Source organism: Falco peregrinus, chromosome 5 (assembly GCF_023634155.1).
Source record: "Falco peregrinus isolate bFalPer1 chromosome 5, bFalPer1.pri, whole genome shotgun sequence".
NCBI lineage: Eukaryota > Metazoa > Chordata > Aves > Falconiformes > Falconidae > Falco > Falco peregrinus.
Window position 1 is genome coordinate 44,324,038 of NC_073725.1, and position 23,368 is coordinate 44,347,405.

Sequence of the window (23,368 nt, forward strand, 5' to 3'; positions counted from 1 at the left end):
CAGTTTGCTTTTGGCTTATCTCAGCTGAGGGAACAGCTTTTCTACATACAAGCTTTAAAATGTGTATTTCATTGAGTTGTCTGGGGTGAAATGTTTATATCCATTTTGTGGAAGTGAGGTACTGAATGCATTTTCAGGTCTGCTAGATAGACGCAGGCCCTTTTCCTTTTGAAAGTTTAGACCTCCAATACCCTCAATTCTACTGGCAGACTTAGGATGGACTTGGAGGGTCCTAAACGTGACCATTCACTAAGGCGGGGGGCTACAGCTTGCAACAACGTGCTCGGCAACTTAATCTTACGCTAAAAAGAGCAGAGAGCGAAAAAGAATGGAATACAAACTCTCCCGACATTTGTAGTCGCTTCCAAAGTGGACCGTGCATTTTAAAGCTGATGGAACGTGTGTGTTTTGGAGCCAAGAGGAGAGAAGGTAAGTGTTTGTCCTTGCAGCCGCCAGTTCGGGTAGAAACAATGAAAGAACAAAGGGAACCACTTCTCCGTGCGAACATTTCACATTTTCCTCCTCCGTCGGAGTCTCGTTGCGGAGAGCTGGCGGGGGTGGGGGGGCTCACTTAAACTTCACCTTTGGAGGCTGTAGGGCGGCGGGGGTGCAGGGGACGGCAAGGAAGTTGCGGAGCGGTTTGGACCCCCCGTTCGTCGCCGCAGTAGCGGTGCCCTCAGCGGGCAGAAGTCGCCGGTTTCATGGCTCTGCACTCACCGGAGAGTCCCCGTGACGGCGAGCCGCGGCCGGTGGGAGCGGGATCGGGACCGGGGCTGGCCCGGACGCCCCCGCCGCCCCCAAGCCGGGACCGCTGCGCGCGGGGCGGCCCGCGGCTCGCGCCGCCGGGCAGGACTGATCTCCCTGGTAACCGGCGGGGTGGCGCGAGAGAAAGCGGAGGTTAGGAGGCGGGGCGGGGGGGGGGGGGAGAAAAAAAATCAGCGATTATTTGCAAATCAAATAAATTGCATCAAAGAGCAAAGACCGGGTGGGGGTGGGGTTGTGTGCAAACACACACCGCTGGCACTCGGGGCGGCGGGCGCGCGGCCTCGCCGCGAACCGTTACAAAGGACAGCGGGCAGGTCCGGGCCTCATCCCGTTCCCCGGGAGCGCCCGGGACACACGCGCCCAGTGTTTACGGCGAGGGAGGCCGGCAGCCCGGCTTGCCGCGGGGGAAGCGAGCGGAGGCGCGGGGCGGCCGGGCCGTATGCAGCGGCGGGACCCTCCCGCCCGCCGAGGCGCCGCCCGCCATTGGCGCGAGCGCGGGGGCTCTCGGCCGCTGACCTTTCACCCCTCCCCCCGCGCGCCGCTTCCTTTGCCGCCCGACCACTTTCCTACCCACAATTCCCTGCGCCGGCCGCGCTCGTGCCTCCTGCTGGCGACCCCCCCCCCCCCCCCCCCCTCCTTCCCTCCCCCCCCTCCTTCCCTCCCCTGCCCCCGCCAGCCCGGGAAAACCCGGGGGCGGGAGCCGGGGTGTTCCTGTGGCGGCGGCGGTAACGGCCGAGTGGGGGCGGGGGAGAGACTGAGGCGCGCTCGGCCGCGCTTGAACGGGCCGCGGGGCGTCAGGCGGGCCGGCAGAGCTGGCGAGGCGCACTGAGGCGCGGGCTCGGCCCCGCGCAGGGTGGCCGGGTGCCAGGGGGGAGAGCCCGCGGGGGAATCCCCTCGGTGACCGCCACGAGCGGGGGGGGGGGGGGGCGCGGCGGAGGGACGGGCCCCTGTGGGGCCCCGTGGCTGAGGGCGGGCGGGGAGCGCTAGCCAGGGCTCCGGGGAGGGGGCAGGCCGCACCGGCTGAGGTGCAGGAGGGCCCTACCTGCCTGGGTCGGGGGGGCAGGGCGGCATCGGGAGGAGGGATTTGCCTGTTGAATATTACTGGTAGACGTTAATCTCCTGTTTTAAAGCACCTTGTCAGTAGCTTTAAGGAAATCAAATGTGACATTAATCAAATCGCACAAATGTAAACATTTATAAGTTAAATCCTAATATTATGCAATTATTTAAATCAAGCCATGTTTTTTCCTCAACGCTGTGTGGTAGCTCCCGCTCTCTCCCTCACATGCTTTGAGTTTTCCGCTGGATCCCTGTGTCTTGTTTTCTGCTATACAGTGTTTTTAACGTGGTGGCCAGAAACATGCCATTCTGCTGGACTTCGGCTTGCAGACAGTAAAGTGGGCAGCACTGTGGTTGTAAATATCACTTGGTCTCCAAACCATGCCCATCAAGATTAAAAATCAGTATGCTTTGCACGAATTTGAGGGTGAAACCTTCAAATAATACCTTGCTTTGGTACTGTTGGGGTTTTTTCCCCTCCCTGTGGGTGTGTGAAGCGGGTGATCCCGTGGTGGAGACTCGAGGAGGTTCTCTGCTGGTGAAATGTTGAGGGGTGCCTTTGCAGCTTTAGCGGGATTTTTGGGTGCAGTGATATGTGAAAGACCCAATAATAGCGCATAGGGGACGAGGGAGTGAAGGAAGGCAGGAGCACGGTGTCTGGCGCTGGGACTTTGTTAGACTGCAGGCCGCGGGTGTGCTGGGCAAGGCTCGCAGCAGGTCCGAGGAGCTCGGGCCGGTGGGGCAGAAGGGCTCACACGCAGCTCCGGGACGGCTCCGGCGGGCTGCCGTGGGCAGGTAGCCTTTGACGGCAGGCTGCAGGCACACCGCGGGGAGAGTTTAGGGAAAGGCAAAGAGGCGAGGGAGCCAGCGAAGCGGCCGGCGCTGCGGGCAGTTGGTTTCTCCCCGTCTTCCTCGTCCTTCCCGGTCCTTCCCGTTCCACCTCTCCCGGCGGCTTCTGCGGCGGGGAAAAGGGGATTTGGGGGTCAGGGAGGAGAACAATGCTGAGCCGTCTTTTGTGTGCAGCACCGTCCCCTGAAGGGAAGAGGCAAGCACTGCAGCGCCCGGGTCGGGCGCGTCTGTAGTGCTGCCTCCTCTCCTGCTGGTAGTGCTCATGGCATGCGAGGGGCCGGCGGGCGTGGGGCCGGTGGCAGGAGGTCGGGGGCAGCCGGCGGAGGGGTGAGGGCTCCCATAGGCCGGCCTGCCCGCACCGCCGACCCCGGGATAGGCTCGGGAGCGGGGCTGGCGGCGGGCCAGCCGGGCAGCCCCACTCGCCCTCCAGCACGCTTTGCGCCGGGGGCGGGAGAGTGTGGGGGTGAGCGGCTGAGAGAGTAAACCCGTGGGTGCCCTCGCAGCGCGGCGCTGAACTGGCAGGCTTGCCTGGGGGATTTCAAGGGTGAGCGAGGGTCTCCCGTCAGCGGGGCGGGCTCCGGGCAGGTTGCCGTAGGTAGCATGGAGAGGGGCCGTGCCGGTTAGGCAGCGAGCGGGGTGGGAGCCCGCCGGCGGCGGCCCGCGCTCCCCGGCAGAGCGGCGTGCGAGGCCGCAGGAAGCGGCGGGAGCGGGGCCGGGCGGCGGTGGGGCCGCAGGAAGCGCCGCCGGGGCTCCCTCTGCTCCTGCTCCGGCGCTCCCCATTGTTCCCTGGCCGCCTCTTTTCGCGCCGCTTTCCGCCGGCGGGGCTTGCTCGGCCGCAGCGAGGGAAGGAGCGAAAAGCTCCCGCCGGGCGGCCCCGCTCCCCCCGCCGCCGCCGCGGGGCCCCCCGCGAGCTGGCGTGCTCGCGCGCTGCAGCTCGGGGGGGCCGGCAAGAAAACCCGTAAATAAGTAGAGAGGAGCCTTTAGAAGTGCCATCCACTGAGGGGGCTCCTGTGAGGCTGTAGCTCACGTGTTACTTGAAAGGTAAAAAAAACCCCAAAACCCAAGCCGCTACCGCAGTGGATTTGTACATAAAGTAACATCTGTTTGTGGGTGGATTTTAGAACAGGACTTCTTAAAGCAAGCGGGAGAAACTGCTCCGAACCGCTGGATTTGGAATAATAAATGTAGGCAAAGAGAATTTTGGAAGGAACTCGTCTTGCTGGTCTGCTTATAAAAAGGAAGATTAATCTTCCATGAAGACACCATGATGTCTGCGTTCCCGTCCCCCCCCCCCCTCCCCCAAGTGATTGTTTTATGTTGTTGGTTTGAGATTTTTAAGGCTTTGTTTTGTAGGAAAAGTGTTTGTTGTATCTCCCCCCCCCCCCCCCCTTAGAAATTAAATTGCTTTGGTACGCCATTTCAGACCTGAAATTTTTCATGTATTTACATAGAGGACAAATTGATTAACTTGGTGTTCAAGAAAATTTCCAACAAGTGCCCTTGATCTTCTAAGGGGAAAAAATATGTATTTGCACGTTGTTTCTGGAATATTAAATCAAAATGGGTAGGGGCTCTTATTTGTGATGAGGAAGGAATTTCTAGAGAACTAGTTATTTTAAGAAAATCCTTTCTAGGAGAACTGTGATTATTTTAAGCAAGTTATCTGAGAGTGTGTGAGATTTTATTTTCAAAGGTTAGAAGTGATGTCTAGATTTTTACTTTTTTTATTAAATATATTGCCAAGAAATTAACGTTTTGCATAGATCATGAGCAGCAAGTAAGATAAGTTAAAGGATGATATTTATGGATATAATCTAGCTGAAAATAATTTTGAAGTTACTTTCTTCCCCCCAGCCCCCCACACTTGGGAAGTTGCATGCTTGCAGTCATTGTTTAAGAGAATACAGTTTGGGACTTGTCTTTCACTCTTTGTAAACTTGCAGGCTTTTGCGGGACTCCTCCAAATAAAAGCTCAATTCAGTTTAGATGGTAAAAAGCATCCGTGTTACTTGAAAGCTGAAAATGCAAGTAATATTTAATAGGAAAACACCACCCTGGTAATATCCAAAGGCATTAACTTTAAGATCGAGGAAAGAAATTTTTTTTTGTTTGTTTGTTTTGTTCTGGCTTGGTTTACTTCTCCTTGAGTATTCCGGAGATGCATTTACTTGATTGCTGCCTGGCAATTTTCAAAAGGTAACTACAAATTTAGAAAGCTCATTCAAAAGGACGTTTAATGCCCTTGTATTTACTAAAACAATATATCGCTATTTGAAAACTATCTTATTGAAAGGAAAGATTTAAAAAAATAGGGAGAGAACGTTTGTTGCCATTCTTCATTGCTCTTTATTTTGTATTTGTGTGGAATGTGTTGACATATTTAATATATTAAGTTTTTTCACAAAGGAGCATTGTTGTTACTTTTAATTGGGAAGTACCATGATATAAAAATTACCCACATTCCCGACTCTGAAGTACCATAGTAAGATTGACAAAAAGTGATCCGAGGCTTGCGCGCTTAATTCGCCAGGAATGTTAAGCTTCCCAGATACACCCTATGTGGTCAAGTTAGACTTTCGCTCTCAGACAGTTTTTAATGGTCCAAGTCGTACGTAGAGGAAATGTATCTATGTATATATATGTGGAATTGAAATTAGATGGTAACTAGCAGTGGGAACGGAGCTCACTGATCGAAAGACTTTTTTTTTTTTATTGCATTTGGCAACCTCTTTCTTTCAGAGACACAATACAATTAATTAACATATTCTGGGGCGTGTTTTTGAGATTGGGAAGTGGTGGCCCCTTGTTGAGAAGAAAACACTTTAAATAAAAAAGTAACATTGTTTTGTCCAAATGGTACTGGGAAAAGCAGAGTAGTATTGCTTATACAGCCCACGGATGCGGTTGATTTACTCCAATTTGCTTTAGCATATAACAAACCAGCTTTTCTTTTCCCACGCCTATATTAGATATATGTGTTTTGTTTACACAAATCCATCTAAAATAGTCTGTATTTAACATATTTGATGGGAAATTCAGCATGTAGTTTCTCGTGTTTAGTATGTAGTACAGATACTGTTCCTAAATTGGAATCAAATAAATGTGACCTGTGATACAACGCAGTAGCACACTGCTGATCGTAACGTAACAAACATGAAAAAAAAGCTATTAATTTATATGGAATGTTAATTTAGCAAATCCTACATTGAGATATGCCTATAGAGGAAAAGTAGTCTGAGGCTTGGTTTTGGAGTGATGCTATAGAAATGTATTTAATAAAAATCCAATGAAATAATACATACCTCATAAAAATCCAAACTTTGAAATTAAGTATTCTTCTTTGAAGAAAAGCCCTGTGTTACTTTTTAAGTTGCATATAATCTAAATTCCAGAGTTTACTAACCCAGCTTTTCAGGGCTTAATACAGCATTAATATTCAATATGGTTTACTTGAAGTTTATTTCAGGTTCTTTTGTATCATACTGTAATTATCATTACCTTGACTTGACTCATATAAAAATGTGGTTCACGTTTAAACGCCTTTTTATTATAGAGAATTATAAATTGTCACACTTAAATCTGTAACTTCTATCACTTAGGGAATGTTAAATCTTTAAAAGGAATTAATCACTGTGCTTAAAAACACCCTGTGCTAGGATTCCTTTATTTAGAATTTTGGTTTAAGCTTGTCCATTCAAAGAAAATCCCTTTTTTTATGTTTACTGTAAACCTCAGTCTGAAATTAACATTTAAAAGCCAACATTAGTAACAGAAGCAGTACTTGAAAACCACCAATTTTATCCATTGCTGCTAGTTAAGTAGAATTTACCGAAGTCTCCAAAGGTGATAATACAATTAAAAGCAAGAATATGAATACAATCGTTGGTGGAATTACATCCCCCTCTCTTTGCAGTCTAAAGAATTACAAAATTTGTAATTACATTTGCACAAAAGAAAATAGCACAACATATGAAGAGGCGTGGTGTCCAGGAGATGCACTGACACGACCTTTGGTGCTGCTACCTGTACTTGCATAACATGTAAATATATAGCATGCAAACTCCTGATCAAGAAGTGACTACATGTTAAATGTTGGAACTTTAAATTATTCAGTACATTGCATTTGGATAGGTGTTAAATACAGATTTGAGTAGTATACTAAAGAATAGGAGGAAAAAGAGAACTTTACTCTTTCTCAGTATAATTTAAGAGTAAACACATAAAGATACATTATCATTTTTAATATGGGTTCTGTAGACATGCTATATCCTTCATAATTGAACATGGATAGAAATAATTTGTTGGATCTAAGGCAGACTGCCATTTAAAACACACTGTGTGCAAAGGTCAACACAAAAGAGTCGCATTTTATTTTGTGTAAAGTGACCATTTTGCTGCTGCCTTCCTAGGAATGAAGCAAATACCCACTATTAGAACGTATTTCACTGAAGACTGTTAATGATTTAAACCCACATAAACAAAAGGCAGACAAGCATTTAAGTATTTTAAATGGATAATAGGGAGATGTATTGTTCTACCTATTGAGTATCACTAAGTTGTAATTTTCCTGTTTTCAGTTGCATCTGTTTAGCTGCAGCATGTATCCTTTTTCTCATAGGTAAAGATCAAAGCTTTCTCAACAAAGACCCAATCTGAAAATGGAATAAAAATTGCTTATGAGAAATTTGCTTTCTAGAAAGGAGGAGTTTCCCCACCCTACAGCTCCAAGTCCCGATACCAGTTTATGTTGTCTAATATAGCATGCATTTTATATAAAGTCTATGCTTTTTCTGTTATTCCTGGAAGACTTTTCTGATGATGATATCCAACTGGTAATGTGGTTTTGTAAATGAAACACTTTTTCTTAATGCTTTGTTTTATTCACTAAACTTACACTATGATTTTGCACATTGTAGAGAAAAAAAAAAAGTGACATTTAAAGCAAGCATTCCAAAATCTTAGCATTACTGATTGAACTGATTAGTTTATAGTAAAAATTTAAGGTGAATACCTCATTATTTTTGTTAATGAAGCTGAAGTGCCATGCACTAATATATGTTAACATTTTCTGGAGAGTTCCTTAAAGTTTTAAAAACAATTTGCATTTGTAGAATGTAATTTTCTTTCACTTACACATTCCTTCTATGTGAAAAAGTTTCTAAAATCCAAAAAAATATGAAAACATATAATCTTCTTGTACATGTCTTATAATCTAACTTGTTTAGCTCCTAGGTTTTGTAGGCTCCTTCTAAGAGAATTGGATTTTCTCCTTGCATTTAGATTAGCAATGAAATTATTCATTCTTACTCATTGAATTATATTCCTCTAATTATTTTAATCTCTTATATATCACTATAAGAAGGACAGGATTCTTTTTTAAAAAAGAAAATTGGCCTTCTGTGTCATGTCAGTGCTTATTAAATACTACAATCATAGGAACATACATGCTACAAGATTTTATGTTCTGATTCCATAGCTTTATAAGCTTAGTGTTTGCAGTATTTATTTAGTGGTAATGCATTTCTTTCCCTATTTTGCATTTCAAAGGTCTTCTCTAAATAATTGTTTTACAGAACTATCAAGAGGTTATCTAAATTTTTCCATCAAATATTACACAATACCATAAGGTGGTAGTCATGGAGTTTCTTTCAGTTCATGTACATTCCTTCTATAGAAAGAATTAAACAGAAATCCATAAAATGACAACAAATGTTTCATTAAATAATTGAATGTATTAAGCTTGACTTAATTTTGACCAAAGCAAAATTTCAGTGGTTCAATACTGAGCTGGTGTGTTGTTACATGGTGTCAGACTAAAATATTTTTATTTGAAAACTATACAGTAGGTTTTTCATGAATATACTCTTGTTGCCATGGTGCAGCTTTAATCAAGTTGTTGCAAAGTGATTAATTTTTTCTCTGATGATGCTTCTTTATAAAACTAAAAATTGAGCCTTAAAATAGCTAACATGAAAAAAAAAAAATCACCAACAAAAACCCCAGACCCGGGAATTGTACTAGTTGCTATTCAAAGAAGAAATTTCAGGAAGACCTCAATGAATTAAAAAAAAAAAAAAGTCTGTGAGAAAAATTTACAATTGTTTGTTAGAAGTTTAAACGTATAAATTCACCCAACAAATTAAAATATATTAAATATATTTTCATTTTAAAAGGATATTTATTTTAATATACCTGTCAGGTAAATAAAGGACAGATTTGCTGCTGTATCATGGTTTTGGGATTTTTTTTTTTTTTTTGTCAGGGTTAACAGAATCATTGAGAATGCTTTTTAAATTAGATGTCATTTCCTTGACAAGAATGAAGACGGGCTGGGACACTGTATCTATCAGCTTCAAATAATTTGTGTTTATTTTTTTTAAACACCAGGATATACTAATGGCTTTATTTCCGTACAAAGTAATTGCCTGCACCTGCAATTTTCAGGGTATTTTTACAAGCTTTAAAAGTAATAAAAAGTGTTGTAAGTATGTTTTATAATGTAAATAGTTTTATGTTCAAATTTGTATTCTTCAGTGTTGAGATAGGACATTGGGGTGTGGGCTGGAGTTTTTTTGAGAGCAATCTCTGAATGATTTTACACTAATGGAAACATACTACATTCCAGTCCCTCGCCTCCGTTTTTTACATGTGCCTTAAAAATTACTGAACTCTCAAGGATATTAGCAGATACATTTACAGAGAAATGTTTAGAATGTGTCTCAAATGGCTGCATTAATTGCCTGTTTGGCTGGGCCCTTCATCTAGGAATCTACCTTCATGAGTCCTTTTTCTCCTGGCCGCCATTCTTCCTCTGCCTAAATAATTTCACTTAAAACTTTCAAGGAGAGGAAAGAGCTTGCCCTAAGGTATCTTGCATACAGACTGCAGCCTGAGATGGCTGTAGGGGGTAAAGGGTTGTGCACATCCCACTTCTCCCTTCCATGTAGCAGTTTGTCATACTCGTGTACACAAGTGCAGATGTTTTATTAGTTAACAACGTATAAAATATAACCTGCATATATATAGGTCTAGGTAGCAATGTGTCCAGGAATGCACATAATTCAGTAGTGATTTGTACAGATACCATATCAACTAAGCTGGCCTTGCAAAATCATCATGAAAAATAGAGTCCATGCAGAAATTCTGCTTCTCTGCCTTTTAGCATGATAATGAAGATAAATCAATGATCTTTTCCTTGCCCAACATGAAATAAATAAATAAACAAATAAATAAATTAATGCTGGCCCTGGGGCAAGTGAGTGGAGCAGAATTTTGCAAGGCTGCATTTAATTTCTCTGTGCTCCTAACAATCACCACAATTAGTTCCTTCTGCTACAGGCATACCTGCTCACAATGGAGAATTGAATAGCCTGAGATTTTCCTCTCTGCTGACCACCTCAGCTCTCCCCCCCCTTCCCCTCCCCCATTTAATTAAAAAAGACAACAGAATTGTTTTACTAAAAAAACCAAAAACCCAAGCCACTAAAAAACAAACAACCGAAACGCTCAACTTCTAGAAAGGCATATCCACCTCTAAGCAAAAGTAGAGAACAGCTGTGTTAAAAGCATGCTTGTTTTTGTGTGCCTGCGGCCTCCCGGCTGTCTCCGTCCTGTCTTCCATCCAGCATTGCTCCGGCGCTGGGGCAGCGCCGCGGCCGCCACGCCACAAGTTTTGGGGGAGAAGAAAAAGCGGGATTAATAATGCATTAGTTTTGCAGCCCTATCAAAGGGAAAATAAACAAAATAGTGAATGTTGTGGTGAAGGCAGGGAAGTGGCATAATAGTGAGAACGCATTAGTCCTGCAGGCAAACGGAGGGGATATAAACAGGATAATAAAAGTTGGGAGCGGGAATGCATTAGTCCTGCAGTCATATCTGGGGGAAAATAAACACGATAGTAAAAATGATTTCTGCGGGGTGGGAAGAGGGCGGGAATGGGGCGAGTCCTCCAGCCTTCCTGAAGGGGGCATGAGCAGAGTGACATCGCGGGTGGGAGCGGGGCGCATGTCTGCCACCTCCCCGCCCCCCCACGCTCGGAGGGGAGGGGGGCAGCAATAAGCCCGTCTAACGCTCGCCCGGGCTGGGCAGGGAGGCGGCTTCGCACGGGCTGGCCGGCGGCGCGCCGAGCGGCCCGGCCGGCGGCCCGGCCCGGAGCGCGTCTGGGTTAGGCCGGCCGACGGGGCGCGATGGCTCGCCCGGGGGACGGAGAGTGGCAGCACGCCGAGGTGGGTGCGCAGGCGGGGGCGGCGCGGCTCGCAGGCCGGGCGGCGGGCGCGGGGCCGGGCCGGGCCGGGCCGGGCCATCAGGTGTCCGGGCGCGCCGGCTCTTCCGGGCCGCGCGGAGGCGAGGCGAGGGGCGGGCGCGCGGGCCTGGCGGGGCGCCGCTGGCTCGCGCACGCTCTCTCGGCGCGGCGGTTGGAGCCGTTGAGGGGGTGCGCGCGCTCAGCCGCGGCTCACGTTCCACGGGCGGCTCGCGAACCATCGCGAGGAGGCCCAGGCCCAGGCCTTCCCCGCGGGCGCGCGCAGTGCGCCTGCGCGCCGGCCCCGCGCTCGTGCCTGTCCGCCTGCCGTGTGGTGTCCTCCTCAGCGTGCCGCCGCCGGGCTGCCCCTGCCTGCTTGCGTGACTGATACAGCCTGGCCGGTTGGTCGGGCGGGGGCGAGAAGAGGCTCTCAGCCGGCGGTCATGGGCCCTAAATCATTGCCGTGGCGGCGGTGGCGGCGGCGGCGGCTGAGTGACTGAGGGGAGACACCGCCGGGGGAGGGGGCAGGCAGAGGGTGAAGCGTGTGTGTGCGTGTGTGTTGTTGACGACGGTGTTTTTAACCCGTAGATGGTCTCTAGCGAGCCGTTGCTGCTGCCTGTGTCACTGGAGGGCGAGTTCTCCAATAGCATGAAGGAGATGATCGGCGGCTGCTGCGTGTGCTCCGACGAGAGGGGCTGGGCCGAGAACCCGCTTGTCTACTGCGACGGGCACGGCTGCAATGTCGCAGTGCATCAAGGTGAGTAGGCAGGCCGGTGCCAGCTCACTCGCTCTGGCCTGAAGCCTTGCTACTTCCTTCTTGATGTGCCCTGCCCTCTTCCCTTGGGCCTGCTCCCCCCACCCCATTGGCTGTTCTCTTCCCCTTTCCTCCCTCCCCCTTCCCAGCTCCTTCTTGTCACCCATGAAACCCATTTCCCTGTTTGCAGGGTTGTGCCCTTTCGGGTCCGACCTGCCCTGTCATCCTCTATACCTCCGGTCTGTCTCTCTTTTTCCTTATGTGAGACTTCCTATGTTATGATTTTCTATATTAGGGCTGCAAGAAAGGAAGAACCCCCCTTGCAGGGCTCTTCCTCTTGTGCCTTTTCTGTGTCTATGCTTCCAGTCTGCCTTTGCACTCTGTTAACAGCCTCAGCTGCAGCAATCCAAAGACTACCTAAAACTCCTTTCCTTCTTTGCAGAACTTCTTACTAATCTCTGTTTTGGCAATTGTTACTTTATTTTGTTCTTCCTGTACTTGATCCCGGTTATCCCTGCCTTTCCCAAGTTAGAAAAAATTAAGGGGCAGCCAGTAGGTGGGAAGGGTTTAGGACTGGAAGAGAGTGGTGTATAGGAAAGGCTTGGCTGTCATGTGATTTCTTCTTTTGCCTGCCTTTCCTTGAATGTCATTTGGCTGATGTTTCCTGGTAGATGAAGAGACTTCCTGTTGTGGCTCTGCAGGGGGAGGGTACTTGTCGGAATGGCTGATGCTGGATTTGTTTGGATTAGTGGAGGCTGGTTGGTTGGTGTCCAGCTCAGCTCAGGAGCTGGCATGTTCCCTCTATGTGTGACTGTTTTGTTTCTGTCAGTGGGTTGACCCTTCTTGTGAGAGCAGAGGAAGAGACTGGATTCTGCTGCTTACATTGTAAGAAAGGAAGTTACGACTTTTGCTTTCTGGTAGCAGAAATAAAGAATAAGATGGTAGTTTGTCAGTATCAACTCCCCAGACAGTTCTGTGAACTCTGTGGCTGGCTCCTTCTAGATGGTGAGCAAATTAGAGGAGACAGGAAATCCTAAATCCAGTTCATTAGTCCGAATGCCTGCTGCATATGAAAATGCTACTAAGGTGTGCCTCACACTTGGTCTTAAATTGCGTGGAAGATGATATAGTAACTTAGTTTGTTTCAGGTATATGTGCTTTTGTAAGATGACAAGAAATAAGGAGAAATAGTAGCAATTTAATGAGATCTGCAGAAGAATTCAGTTATTCTTGTTAACGTTGGATTGAATGTGGAGGGAGGCTGACAGGATCTGTGAAATTAGCCTTGTTTTGAATCAGTTTTCTGTTAAGAGCTGAGTAATGTTAACCGGTAAGGTAACTCTGCATTTGTGGAATCTTAGCATCATGAAGAAGAACACTAAAACAGGAGTACTCTTAGAAGTCATACCTGAACCACCTGTTACTTTTGTATTATCTTGAGCATCTTCCTTTACATCTAGAGCCTTGCTAATATTTTCAGTGGAAGAATTTGATGATATCAGCAGTTGGAGCTGAAATAGTGGGAATGACAAAGGTCTGTTTTAGGAAGTATACCTAATACAGAGACACACTTCAGTAAATTTGGTACAAGAATATTGAACTTTCTTTAAGGTCAAGGCCAAATCTGAATTTGAATCTTGCAGGAAGTGTGCAAAGTAGTGCTTCGTCTGAATCCAGATGCTGTTGTAGAAGTCTAAGAAAAGAAGAACTGTATGTTTTGATTTACTGTACCATTGATGTTTTACATTTTGCATTTGATGCATCATGTGAATGAAGGTGGTAGAGGGAGCATGTCCACTCTTTTTGTAGTCTTTCTGTAGTAAAAGTAGTGTAGTCCTCATGGTTAAAGCCAGTAGTCCTTATTTGAAGTTCAGGCAGCAGTGTTACCCATAAGGCTTCATTAACTGCATTTTTTGTTATTATAATTTATGTCTAGTTCAGAGGAAACTTCTTTACAAGTGTTTGGTAAGTTGTGGAGGACAAAATCTCTTCATCTGTTTAAAGAAGCTTTGCACAGTAGTGAAAGTATAAACCAAAGGAAGTCCTGGAACTCAATAAACAATATAACAGTGCATCAGAGCACAAACCTGTGCTGGACTGTTAGGCTGCAGATGTACTCTGTTATATTTGCAGATATAAAAGTACTTCAGCTTTGCTCAGTGCCCAACTCGTGTTGCCTTTGGATCTGATTGCCAGCCCTGTCTGCATTGCATTCTGTGATTAGTTTCTTACTCTGCACTGTCTCTTGCTAATCTAAAGTGTGATTGCACATGTAAAGTCTCCCTCTCAATTTCTGAAGAGGAACTGAAGATCCCCCTCATCAGTGGTTGATACAGACACAATGAAAACAAGTTGTTTTTCCTCATGTTAAAGAACTTTATTGTACAGTAGAATGGGCTTAGAGTCTGTCACTACTTGGATAATGTGTTTGAAAATCATACAACTAATCTTAATATGCCTACATGTATCTATGTGTATAATGGGAAATGATTTCATTGACTTTCCAATGTAGTGGGAAAGACATATTAGCCAGATGGTTTTTATACTAGTATTGCATTACTGGTAGGGTTTTTTTTCCCCCCTTCAGGCTAGCATGAAATCAATATTTTTGTATGTGTACTAGAAGATACTAATTTAATCTCAGCTTTCCTCTTCAGTATTAATTTATCATATTTTTTTTCTCGTTACATACTTAAGCCGAGTCTTCTTGTTTAAGTGACATATTGTTGGCAATTGAGATATCAAAAATACAATGTCAGATTCAGGAATATCTTTCAGGGGAAAATTTTTGGCTTTTTGATTGTTTGTTATTAGTTGTTAAGCCCATACAGATATTAGAATATACTCACAGCACTTATGTTCTTGTATTTTCATTCCCTTAGCAGTTCTTAGTTTCCTGATCTGTGCATTTCAAACATGAAAATTACTGCCAAATTACTAAACTTTTTTTCTGTGGGATTTCTTACCAAACTCATGATTTTTTATATACTATAAAAATATAGATGACAGTCTTGCAGAGAAGTCTGCATGTCTCAAAATCTCTTTCCTAAGGATTTATGTTTTAGCGTGGCTATAGTTGCAACTAATCCTAGTGCTGATGCTCGGTTTAATTTGTATTTACACTCCATATGAATTTTCAGGGGGAAAAAAAAGGCAAACTTTGTATCTTTGTTCAGTTTATTATGGATTTCCTATTTAAACCCAGTTATTTGACTTATAAAGAGTAAGAGAACTTGGTAGTAACTAAGTGTGTTAATGTCTTATGACAAAGTCAGATTTGTTAGTTGCTTTTAGTTTTCACTTGAAAAAGATTTTACTATGAATGATTGATGTTTGTTATTGTGAAGTGTTTTACCTATTTTGCTGGTAAATAAATAGCAAAACAGATCACATATTAAATATTGCTGCTTTTGAGTGGTTATATTACTTTTAAGCTAATATTTTTTTATTCAACAAATTTTGCATAAATTTTTAAGTGGAAGCTTGTACTTCATTTCTAGTACCATTGTGATAGGATTTCATATGCAATGCATAGATGTCAACTTGAGTTATTAAAACGACGTGAGATCAACTGATACTAAGCTCTTTTTATAACACTCAGTAGTACTGTTGTGCTGCTTCTGTTTGCTGAAATATTTTGTCTTGTTCAAAACAGCTTGCTATGGAATTGTTCAAGTACCCACTGGACCTTGGTTTTGCAGGAAGTGTGAATCTCAGGAAAGAGCAGCCAGAGTGGTATGTGCTTTGTTTATTAAGTAATGCTAGTTATAATGCTTGTGTGGATAATATTTACTCAGCTATCCCAATAATGGTAGAAAATAGCTTAGTGTTCTGTCATAATTCCATCTAGATACTGTTTGGAGAGACCCTCTTTTTTTTTTTTTAAGTGAAAATACGTAACTGTGTCTTAAGTATTCTAATAATTTCTGTGGGGAGTGTGTGTTTGATTTTTTTAGTAGATTTCTCTCTCTCTCTTTTTTTTTTTTTTTTTTAAGTTTTTTGCCCTGACTATTTCAGAGATTGATTTCTTCTTAACTGTGGTGTGGCTTTTGTATAATTTTGTCAGTTTAACACTTTAGTTAGGTAAGGGGGGGAATAAGATCTGTGTCCAGTTTTCTTTTACAGCAACTTTAGATTGCCAGTTGAAAGCTTCAGTCTAGGAACACTTAACCAATAGGTAGTGTTCTTAATTTCAGAATCTAATGCTTACTTGGAATGTGATACTTCTAATGAAGAAACACTTTCTTCCTCTGTCTTCTTAATTTTTTATGTTAAATACGGGGCATTCAGATAATCCTTCTGAGCAATAACAAACCCCCAACACCTTTTTTTCCCCCTCCCTTCTTTTCCCTTGATTACATGAGGGTTTGTTTTGGTCGAACTTGTGTGTTACCAGATCAAGCTGCATGATATCAGGTATCTTTAGAAAAAGAGAATCACGTTTCTCACTACTTGGCACTTTTTAGTTTGTCTTCCAGCAAAAGATAAAGTGAGAGTATTTAGAAAGACTAAGCTGTTCCTTTGCCTCTGAAAAAAAATTTCATATAAAAATGGGAAGAGAGGTGATGCAGCATCTTAGGGCATGTGTAAACTGTTTCTAACTTTGGTATCTAAAGACAAAGCCTGAGACCAAATTTTTAGTTACTGTCAGTGACTGTCAGAGTGTTTATGTGAGCTGTTTGCTGTACCTATTTCCTTTTCGAATATAAAGTACTGCGGAAATGGTAGGGTGACTTAGTGTTGCGTGAATTTTTGGCACAGGACTGAAGAATCTTGTTCCTCTACTTTTTTGCAACTTTGTAGAATCATAGAATGGTTTGGGTTGGAAGGGACCGTAATCCCTTCCTTAGCTGGAAGGTCATCTGGTTCCAATGCCACTTTCATAGGCAGGGAGACCTTCCACTAGACCACAGGTTGCTCAAAACCCCATCCAACCTGTCCTTGAACACTTCCAGGCATGGGATATCCACAACTTTGCTGGGCAACCTGTTCCACTTGCCACTAATGTTTTCATAATGCCCTAGTAACTTAGACTTTGTTAACCTCTTCCAAAGAAAACTTGTTGGTGGGAGTAAGAACGGATTGATCTGTGTGCTCTCCAAATATTTGTCAACAGAGTATCAAAACCGCTGCCCTTTCTAAAGAAAAGCTGTTTCTTTTCATGGGAAGACCATCAGCAATGTAAAGTTTTAAGAATAGCATTTTTAATGTTCTTGAGTTTGATATATATACAGGTTGACAACAAAGTTACAAATATATGAGGGGAGAAAAGAGATGGTGGCTAGGAGGAGGATTTTTCTGGTGCACAATAGGGAATTCTCATCAAGATTTAGGATATAGTTATTCCTGGCTTCTCCTGACACAAGGAATGAAGGAGAACTGTACTAAGTTCTAAAATAAACAATGTCTCACTGCATTCTGATAATTTTTTGAGTTTACCAACAAGAATAGCTTTGATAGGCATCATAGTGCTTTTTCTTCACTGTTGGAACTTAAGAAGAATAGTGATGAACTTAGTGCCTGGTGTATTCTATTCTTGTTTCCACCTAACAGGTTTGGTTTATGGTATGGTTCAGCAAGTTGATTACTAATCTTGTTTTGGGAAAAAAAAAAAAAATCAAAAAAATCTTTCCCATTTGTAACATAGCGTACGTAGGTTTATGTGGTTCTCAACTGAAACTAATTACATGTGAGATAGAACAGATTGATAACAGTTGAAGTTTGAACAACTACTTAGTGAGTTAGAAAGATGGTGTCTTGGAAAAGCCCTTAACATAAAGAAACTAAACTGAAGCTCTGACTTAAGTATGAAAACTGGAACTTTATTGTAACCAGTTTCAGATGCAGGAGTTTTAACACACTTGCAAAAGCAACCGCCTTATCATCGCTGTAGGAGACTGAAGCTTATTTTTCTGTTGGCCTTTTTGTCTAGAAACAAAACCAGAATTAAATTAACCACATTACATTGAACATACTTCTGTTTACTTGTTTTTAATTTTTAAAAAGACCTCAGTCTTGCTCTCTAGCTGTACTTTTCCCTGCTGAAGCTGTATTGTGTGGTTTTGGGAGTATTTTTTTTTTTTCCTTTAAGTTTTTTGTTTTGTTTTAAGCTGTAGTTACTGGAGTTACTGGGCAAAGAAATCTATTCTGGTAAGAGACTAGGGTTAATTACTTGTGCTAAACTTAGTCTTGTTGCAACAACTGAAAGAAATAGACTAACTCAGGAGCAGGTACCTCAAGTAGGTGGGTCACCAGAGAACTTTGCTCAACAGCAGTTTAGAGCACTTGGCTTCCCATATACTTTGAACTAACTGTTACTCACTGGTGTCTACTTCATTCCCTTTCACATGCTGCTGCTGAACTGGTACATATTGCTTGTCAGTGAAAGCAGTGGCTGATAATATATATGTATTTTTTTTTTCCAGCTGCAGAAGCCTACTGGCTGGTTGATTTCTGTGTTTTGAATGGTGAGGTGGTAGCCAGTGTCTTTGGGTTTTGAATGGTCCGCTACTAGTTGGAAAGCACAGTTCCATGCCTGACAAGCCATATTGAGTCTTGGCTCTAGCAGAGTCATGTCTTTGTGTGTGTGAGAGGAACTGCAATTTTTGTCAACCTGAACTGTTTGGATAATGGACTTATTGAGGTGTCTGGTAATTATTTGACTTGCCTTATAATCATGCATATGTAGTGCATAATAAATAGAAGGTTGTAATATGAGTATGCACTTTTTACAATCACTCTTTAAGTTTTTAACTTTACTTGAAAGGTCTTAGTTTTCCCTAAATCAGCTAATTTATCTCAGCTGACCTATATAGTGAGCTTGGAATGTGGTTCTCTTCAAGATGGTGGCAACTGCTCCCAGTTTTGCCTGTGACAGCACCAGCTGTTATTACCCTGCATAGTGGGCCCTTTTGATGTCTTCAGCTGTACCTGAACTTCTGAATCAAAAAGCAGGGCAGATAGATGTTGGTGCAGGAAAAAAGTAATATTAGGATCCCTGTGAGGATGTGTATATATATATGGTGTAGTACGAAAGGGACTTTGTGTCATGACTTTGGAAGTTGGATGGTACATATATGTTGTCCAGGGGCTGATGGTACTGGTATCCAAAGAGAGAGGCTATAGAAAAGCTAAGTTTGGGAATTGTAGCACAACTGTTGTTCTAAAAGAGTTTTTTTTCCCATCATCCTGTTATATGCCAAACATCTTTCTTAATGATCTTATTTTAAGAATGATTTAATTATACCCCACTATATATTATGATTAGACAATGTGTTTATGAGCTACTACTATTTGTGCTTATCATGAAGGAGCTGGAATAATCCATGTACTGCCACTGGGCACTACAGAGGCATTCAACATTTGTGCAGTTGGCTTCGTTAGGCTTATTAGCTATGTGTAGATGCTGGTCCTTGTGAATCCAACTTGATTCAGAGAGGCCAGGGTATCTCAGTACTGAACTTCAGTGTTACAAATTCCAGGAAGTTTAACTACCTCAAGCCCAGCTCAGCTTGTACATGTGAATTCAGACTGCTTACGGCATTGCAAGTGAATTAATATGCTGTTGATCTGTTTCGCTGGAATATCTGTATTATAAGCCTGTCATTGCATCTGGAAGGATCAGTTTGGGCTTGGTACGGATTAATGTCGTAAAGGCAGTGTTTTTCCACTTGGCATTTCTGTGTTGTTTTTGATGGGCTGGCTTATGAAGTTGAATGCAGCTCTGGCCCAGAACTGAGTCAGCACATTTGCACTTCACTGCAGCTTGTCTAATAAGCCACCTGGATTTTAGTTCTGGGGAATGTATTGAGGGGGCTGTGACTCCCTGTGGAGCTAGCCACGTAAGATTTGAGATAGTGTTCATATGGATCTCATCTGAATCTAGTGTAACTGGAGTCTCTGCATTTGCATGTGTGTTTCTTGGAACTCAGTGCAGAGACTGGAAGGCCATCATTGCAAAGTTCAGTTTAGATCATATAGTACTTAAGGATTCAGGGCTGTAGAAATGCAGCTATACTGTTCACCCCCAAAGCCAGTTCAGGTACATTGCGCTCTCATAGTGATTAGGTTCCTGCTAGTAATCCTGCCAGACCTGAGCTGTTCCTGCATCTGCTTCACAGATGATCCACAGTCTGAACACTTGAGGTTTTTTTATTTTTTATTTAAAATCTTTAATACAAAAATGGTTGTAGTTCTCCAAGTTCCCTTTCTAAAAAAACATTTCATCACATGCATCTACAAGTTTATTATTGTGGAGTTGCTCATAAGAGTTGTATGATGAATGCATAGTTTAATACACCACCTCCAGCATTTATGTAGTATAAAATAACCGTAGGTAGTGTTACTTACCTTTTGCCTAAACAGAATGAGGCACTGTAGGAGGAATTAGGACTGTTGGCTTTCAATGTGTGGACAGGTTTGTGATCAGAGCTCTGACAGCTCTGGTTCAACAGGTTGTCTACAGGGGAATGGGATCTCTGTGCTTGTGCTTAGAATCAGTTTTGGTGTGGTTATTACACCTGTATCTGTAAACTAGAATGCACATCGATAAATACAGACACAATAGAGGTGAGCTAAACTTAATTTTAGAAGAAAAAAGCCTTGCTCTTTCATTTTTTTTTTTCCTTCAATTTGAAATACTGGCCACAAAATCATTCAGGACTAATACTGTATGCATTCTCTTTGAAGATGCCTCTTGAAATAATTCTTAAAGAAATTTGGAAGGGAATGCTTTTTTAATGTGTATCTAATTTTCCTTAAAGGACATGCGATATAAGAATATTACCACAACTACTTTTAAAAACACTATAACAAGTAGTAGAAAACATGCTTTAGTTTTGAGACTACAATAGAAAAATTGACCTTTGTGCTTTTGTTACTCATGTGGCTTTTACATAGCAGTTGAAAGTAAACTTCTAAAGAAAAGGAAAAGTGACTGTAAAATACAAATTGCTAGTAGATTTTTTTTAATAAATGTGAGAAACTGCTGCTTATTAGCAAATATCTTCCTGCTTACCCTTCCTCCCCTCCCTAAAAACCAAACCAAACCAACAACACAGTTGTCTTTTATGAATGACTATGCAGCCTGGAAGGAAGTCAGTGAATGATTGTAGCTGGGTAACTGGAATAAAAAGTCTGCCTAAAGATATTTAGGCACAGCATGTTGTATTGGGTTTGCATGGCAAGGTTTTGGTAGCAGGGGGGCTACAGGGGTGGCTTCTGTGAGAGGCAGCTAGAAGCTTCCCCTGAGTCTGATACTGCCAATGCCAGCTGGCTCCAAGACAGACCTGCTGCTCGCCAAGGCCGAGCCCATCAGCAACAGTGGTAGTGCCTCTGTGCTCACATATTTAAGAAGGGTGGAGGGAAACCCCTGTGCAACAAATTGCAGCAGGAGGGAGGAGTGCAAATATGTGAGAGCAAGAGCTCTGCAGACAGTGGGGTCAGCGAAGAAGGGGGGGGAGGAGGAGGAGGTGGAGGTGCTCCAGGCACTGGAGCAGAGATTCCCCTGCAGTCTGTGGTGAAGACAGTGTTGAGGCAGGCTGTGCTGCTTAGCCCAGGGAGGTTCATGGTGGAGCAGATATCTACGTGCAGCCCATGGAGGACCCTATGCCAGAGCAGGTGGATGCCCAAAGGAGGCTGTGATCCCATGGGAATCCTGTGCTGGGGCAGGCTCCTGGCAGGATCTGTGGACCCACGGAGAGAGGAGCCCAGGCTGGAGCAGGTTTGCTGGCAGGACTTGTGACCTTGTGGGGGACCTGCACTGGAGCAGTCTGTCCTGAAGGACTGAACCCTGTGGAAACGACCCACGCTGGAGCAGTTAGTGAAGAGCTGTAGTCCATGGGAAGGACTCGCTCATGTTGGAGAAGTTTGTGGAGAGCTGTCTCTGGTGGGAGGGACCCCACGCTGGAGCAGGGGAAGAGTGTGAGGAGTCCTCCCCCCGAGGATGAAGGAGTGGCAGAGAGAATGTGTGATGAACTGACTGCAACCTCCATTCCCTGTCCCCCTGTGCTGCTGGAGGGGGAGGAGGTTGAGAAATTGGGAGTAAAGTTGAGCCCAGGAAGAAGGGAGGGGTAAGGGAAAGGTGTTTCAAGATGTAGTTTTTATTTTCTCATTGTCCTACTCTGATTTGGTTGGTAATAAGTTGTTTTTTTCCGCCATGTTGGGTCTGTTTTCCCTATGTTGGTAATTGTTGAGTGATCTCTCCCTGTCCTTATCTTGACCCACAAGCCTTTTGTAATATTTTTCTCTCCCCTGCCCAGCTGAGGAGGGGGAATGATAGAGAGGCTTTGGTGGGCACCAGGCCTCCAGCCAGGGTCAACCCACCACAGTTGTCTTTGGTGCCCAATGTAGGGCATGAGGAATTTGAGGTAAGGATGGTAATTGGGAGAGGTAACAGGCAAAACATGGACTAAACAGAGCTAGAGAGACGAGCGGAATGGTTGTGGGGAATTTCTGTTGTTCTAATTTTGGTGAAGGTGAAACTTCTTTTATTCTGAAATGCTATTGATTTGAGTGATGTGTGTTTCTTGTCCCTTACATAGATGGGTGAGTGTTGTTTGCTTTGCATTTCATGAGTAGGAGGAAATATTTTTTCCTGTTTAGATTGTTTTTTGTATATGTAGTGAATACAGGCCCGTAACCTTATTGCACTACGACTCAAAAGATGACAGAATTCTTGGGATTGTGTAGTGTCTGGTCATCAGGAAGTACAAACAGCAGAAGGTGCTGCAGAAGTGCAATAGTTTCTGTGCATCTTCCACTCCAGCTGGTGAACTAAACCTGATGCACTGTATTGTGTGCTGTGCTTATCAAAGCATGAGTATTAACACTATTCATGATTGTGTTACATTTTCCCCTGCTGGTATGCATTCTTGGTTTCTAAATACGCAGCTGAGTTCATAAACTTACCTGAAGCACTTTGTTATAGTGGAAAAGGTGCACTTACTTTTTTCCAGGTTTGATTAGCTGCAGTTTACCCAAATGTACACCTTATTTGTGCAGTAATTTCTAATTAGGTTATGCTGGATACGGATACATAAGAGTATTCAGGCTTTAAAACAGTGTTCCATCACTCAAGTACTACATGGTAAAATTTTTTTTATCATAGATATTAGTATAACAGGTACTTAAGTAAATGCTCTAAAGGTTCTGTGGCAAAATTACTAACCAAAGTGATACTACAGCAAACCATTTTTCATTACAGGAATTGCTTAATTCTTAGGCAGAAATGTGTTGTGACTGTTCGTGTCACTGCTAGACTGTTAAATCACTGGCAGAAGAAGATTCTAAAGTAAGCAAGAAGCTCCTTAGCTGCAAACATGCTAGCATGCATTTTACCTAGGAGTTTTTAGGGTACAGCTGTGGCACGTTGCAGGAGGACACTGAAGTGAACCATTGCATACTGTACTTTCTTCAGTTAGATTGAATTGGGTCTGTAGCATACTTTCAGTCTGATAACAAAAGCTTGGGTGTTTAGCTGGAAATCCAGCCAAATGTGACAGGTATTTCTCATAGTCTTCTACAGGGCTTACTAGTTTTAAATATGTTGTGGGATAAATATGTTTATGGCTTTGGACTTCTGAAGTTGAAGTAACTAGATCTTCGTACTTGCTGTGTGGTATCACTATGTTACGTTGTACTCTACGTTATTTCTCTTACAGTTACCGTATCTGCATTGAGTAAAAGTATGACTGAGTGTCACC

At 43.7% G+C, this 23,368-nt stretch overlaps 1 protein-coding gene across 6 annotated transcripts in view; it reads left to right on the top strand.

The window, feature by feature from the left end:
• The first annotated feature begins 3,007 nt into the window (after window positions 1-3,007).
• The window catches only part of MLLT10 (MLLT10 histone lysine methyltransferase DOT1L cofactor), a 136,913-nt gene continuing 116,552 nt past the window's right edge, over window positions 3,008-23,368 (top strand). For 2 of the 6 annotated variants that reach the window (XM_055806254.1, XM_055806258.1), the window contains exons 1-3: window positions 10,716-10,898; window positions 11,501-11,669; window positions 15,322-15,401. In XM_055806254.1, the coding sequence (XP_055662229.1) occupies window positions 10,860-10,898; window positions 11,501-11,669; window positions 15,322-15,401 (288 nt within the window). In that variant the 5' untranslated portion in view covers window positions 10,716-10,859. Of the gene's footprint in view, window positions 3,218-10,715; window positions 10,899-11,115; window positions 11,670-15,321; window positions 15,402-23,368 lie in introns of those variants that run through there. The other 4 variants (XM_055806257.1, XM_055806255.1, XM_027781777.2 and 1 more) reach the window with 4 other exon arrangements.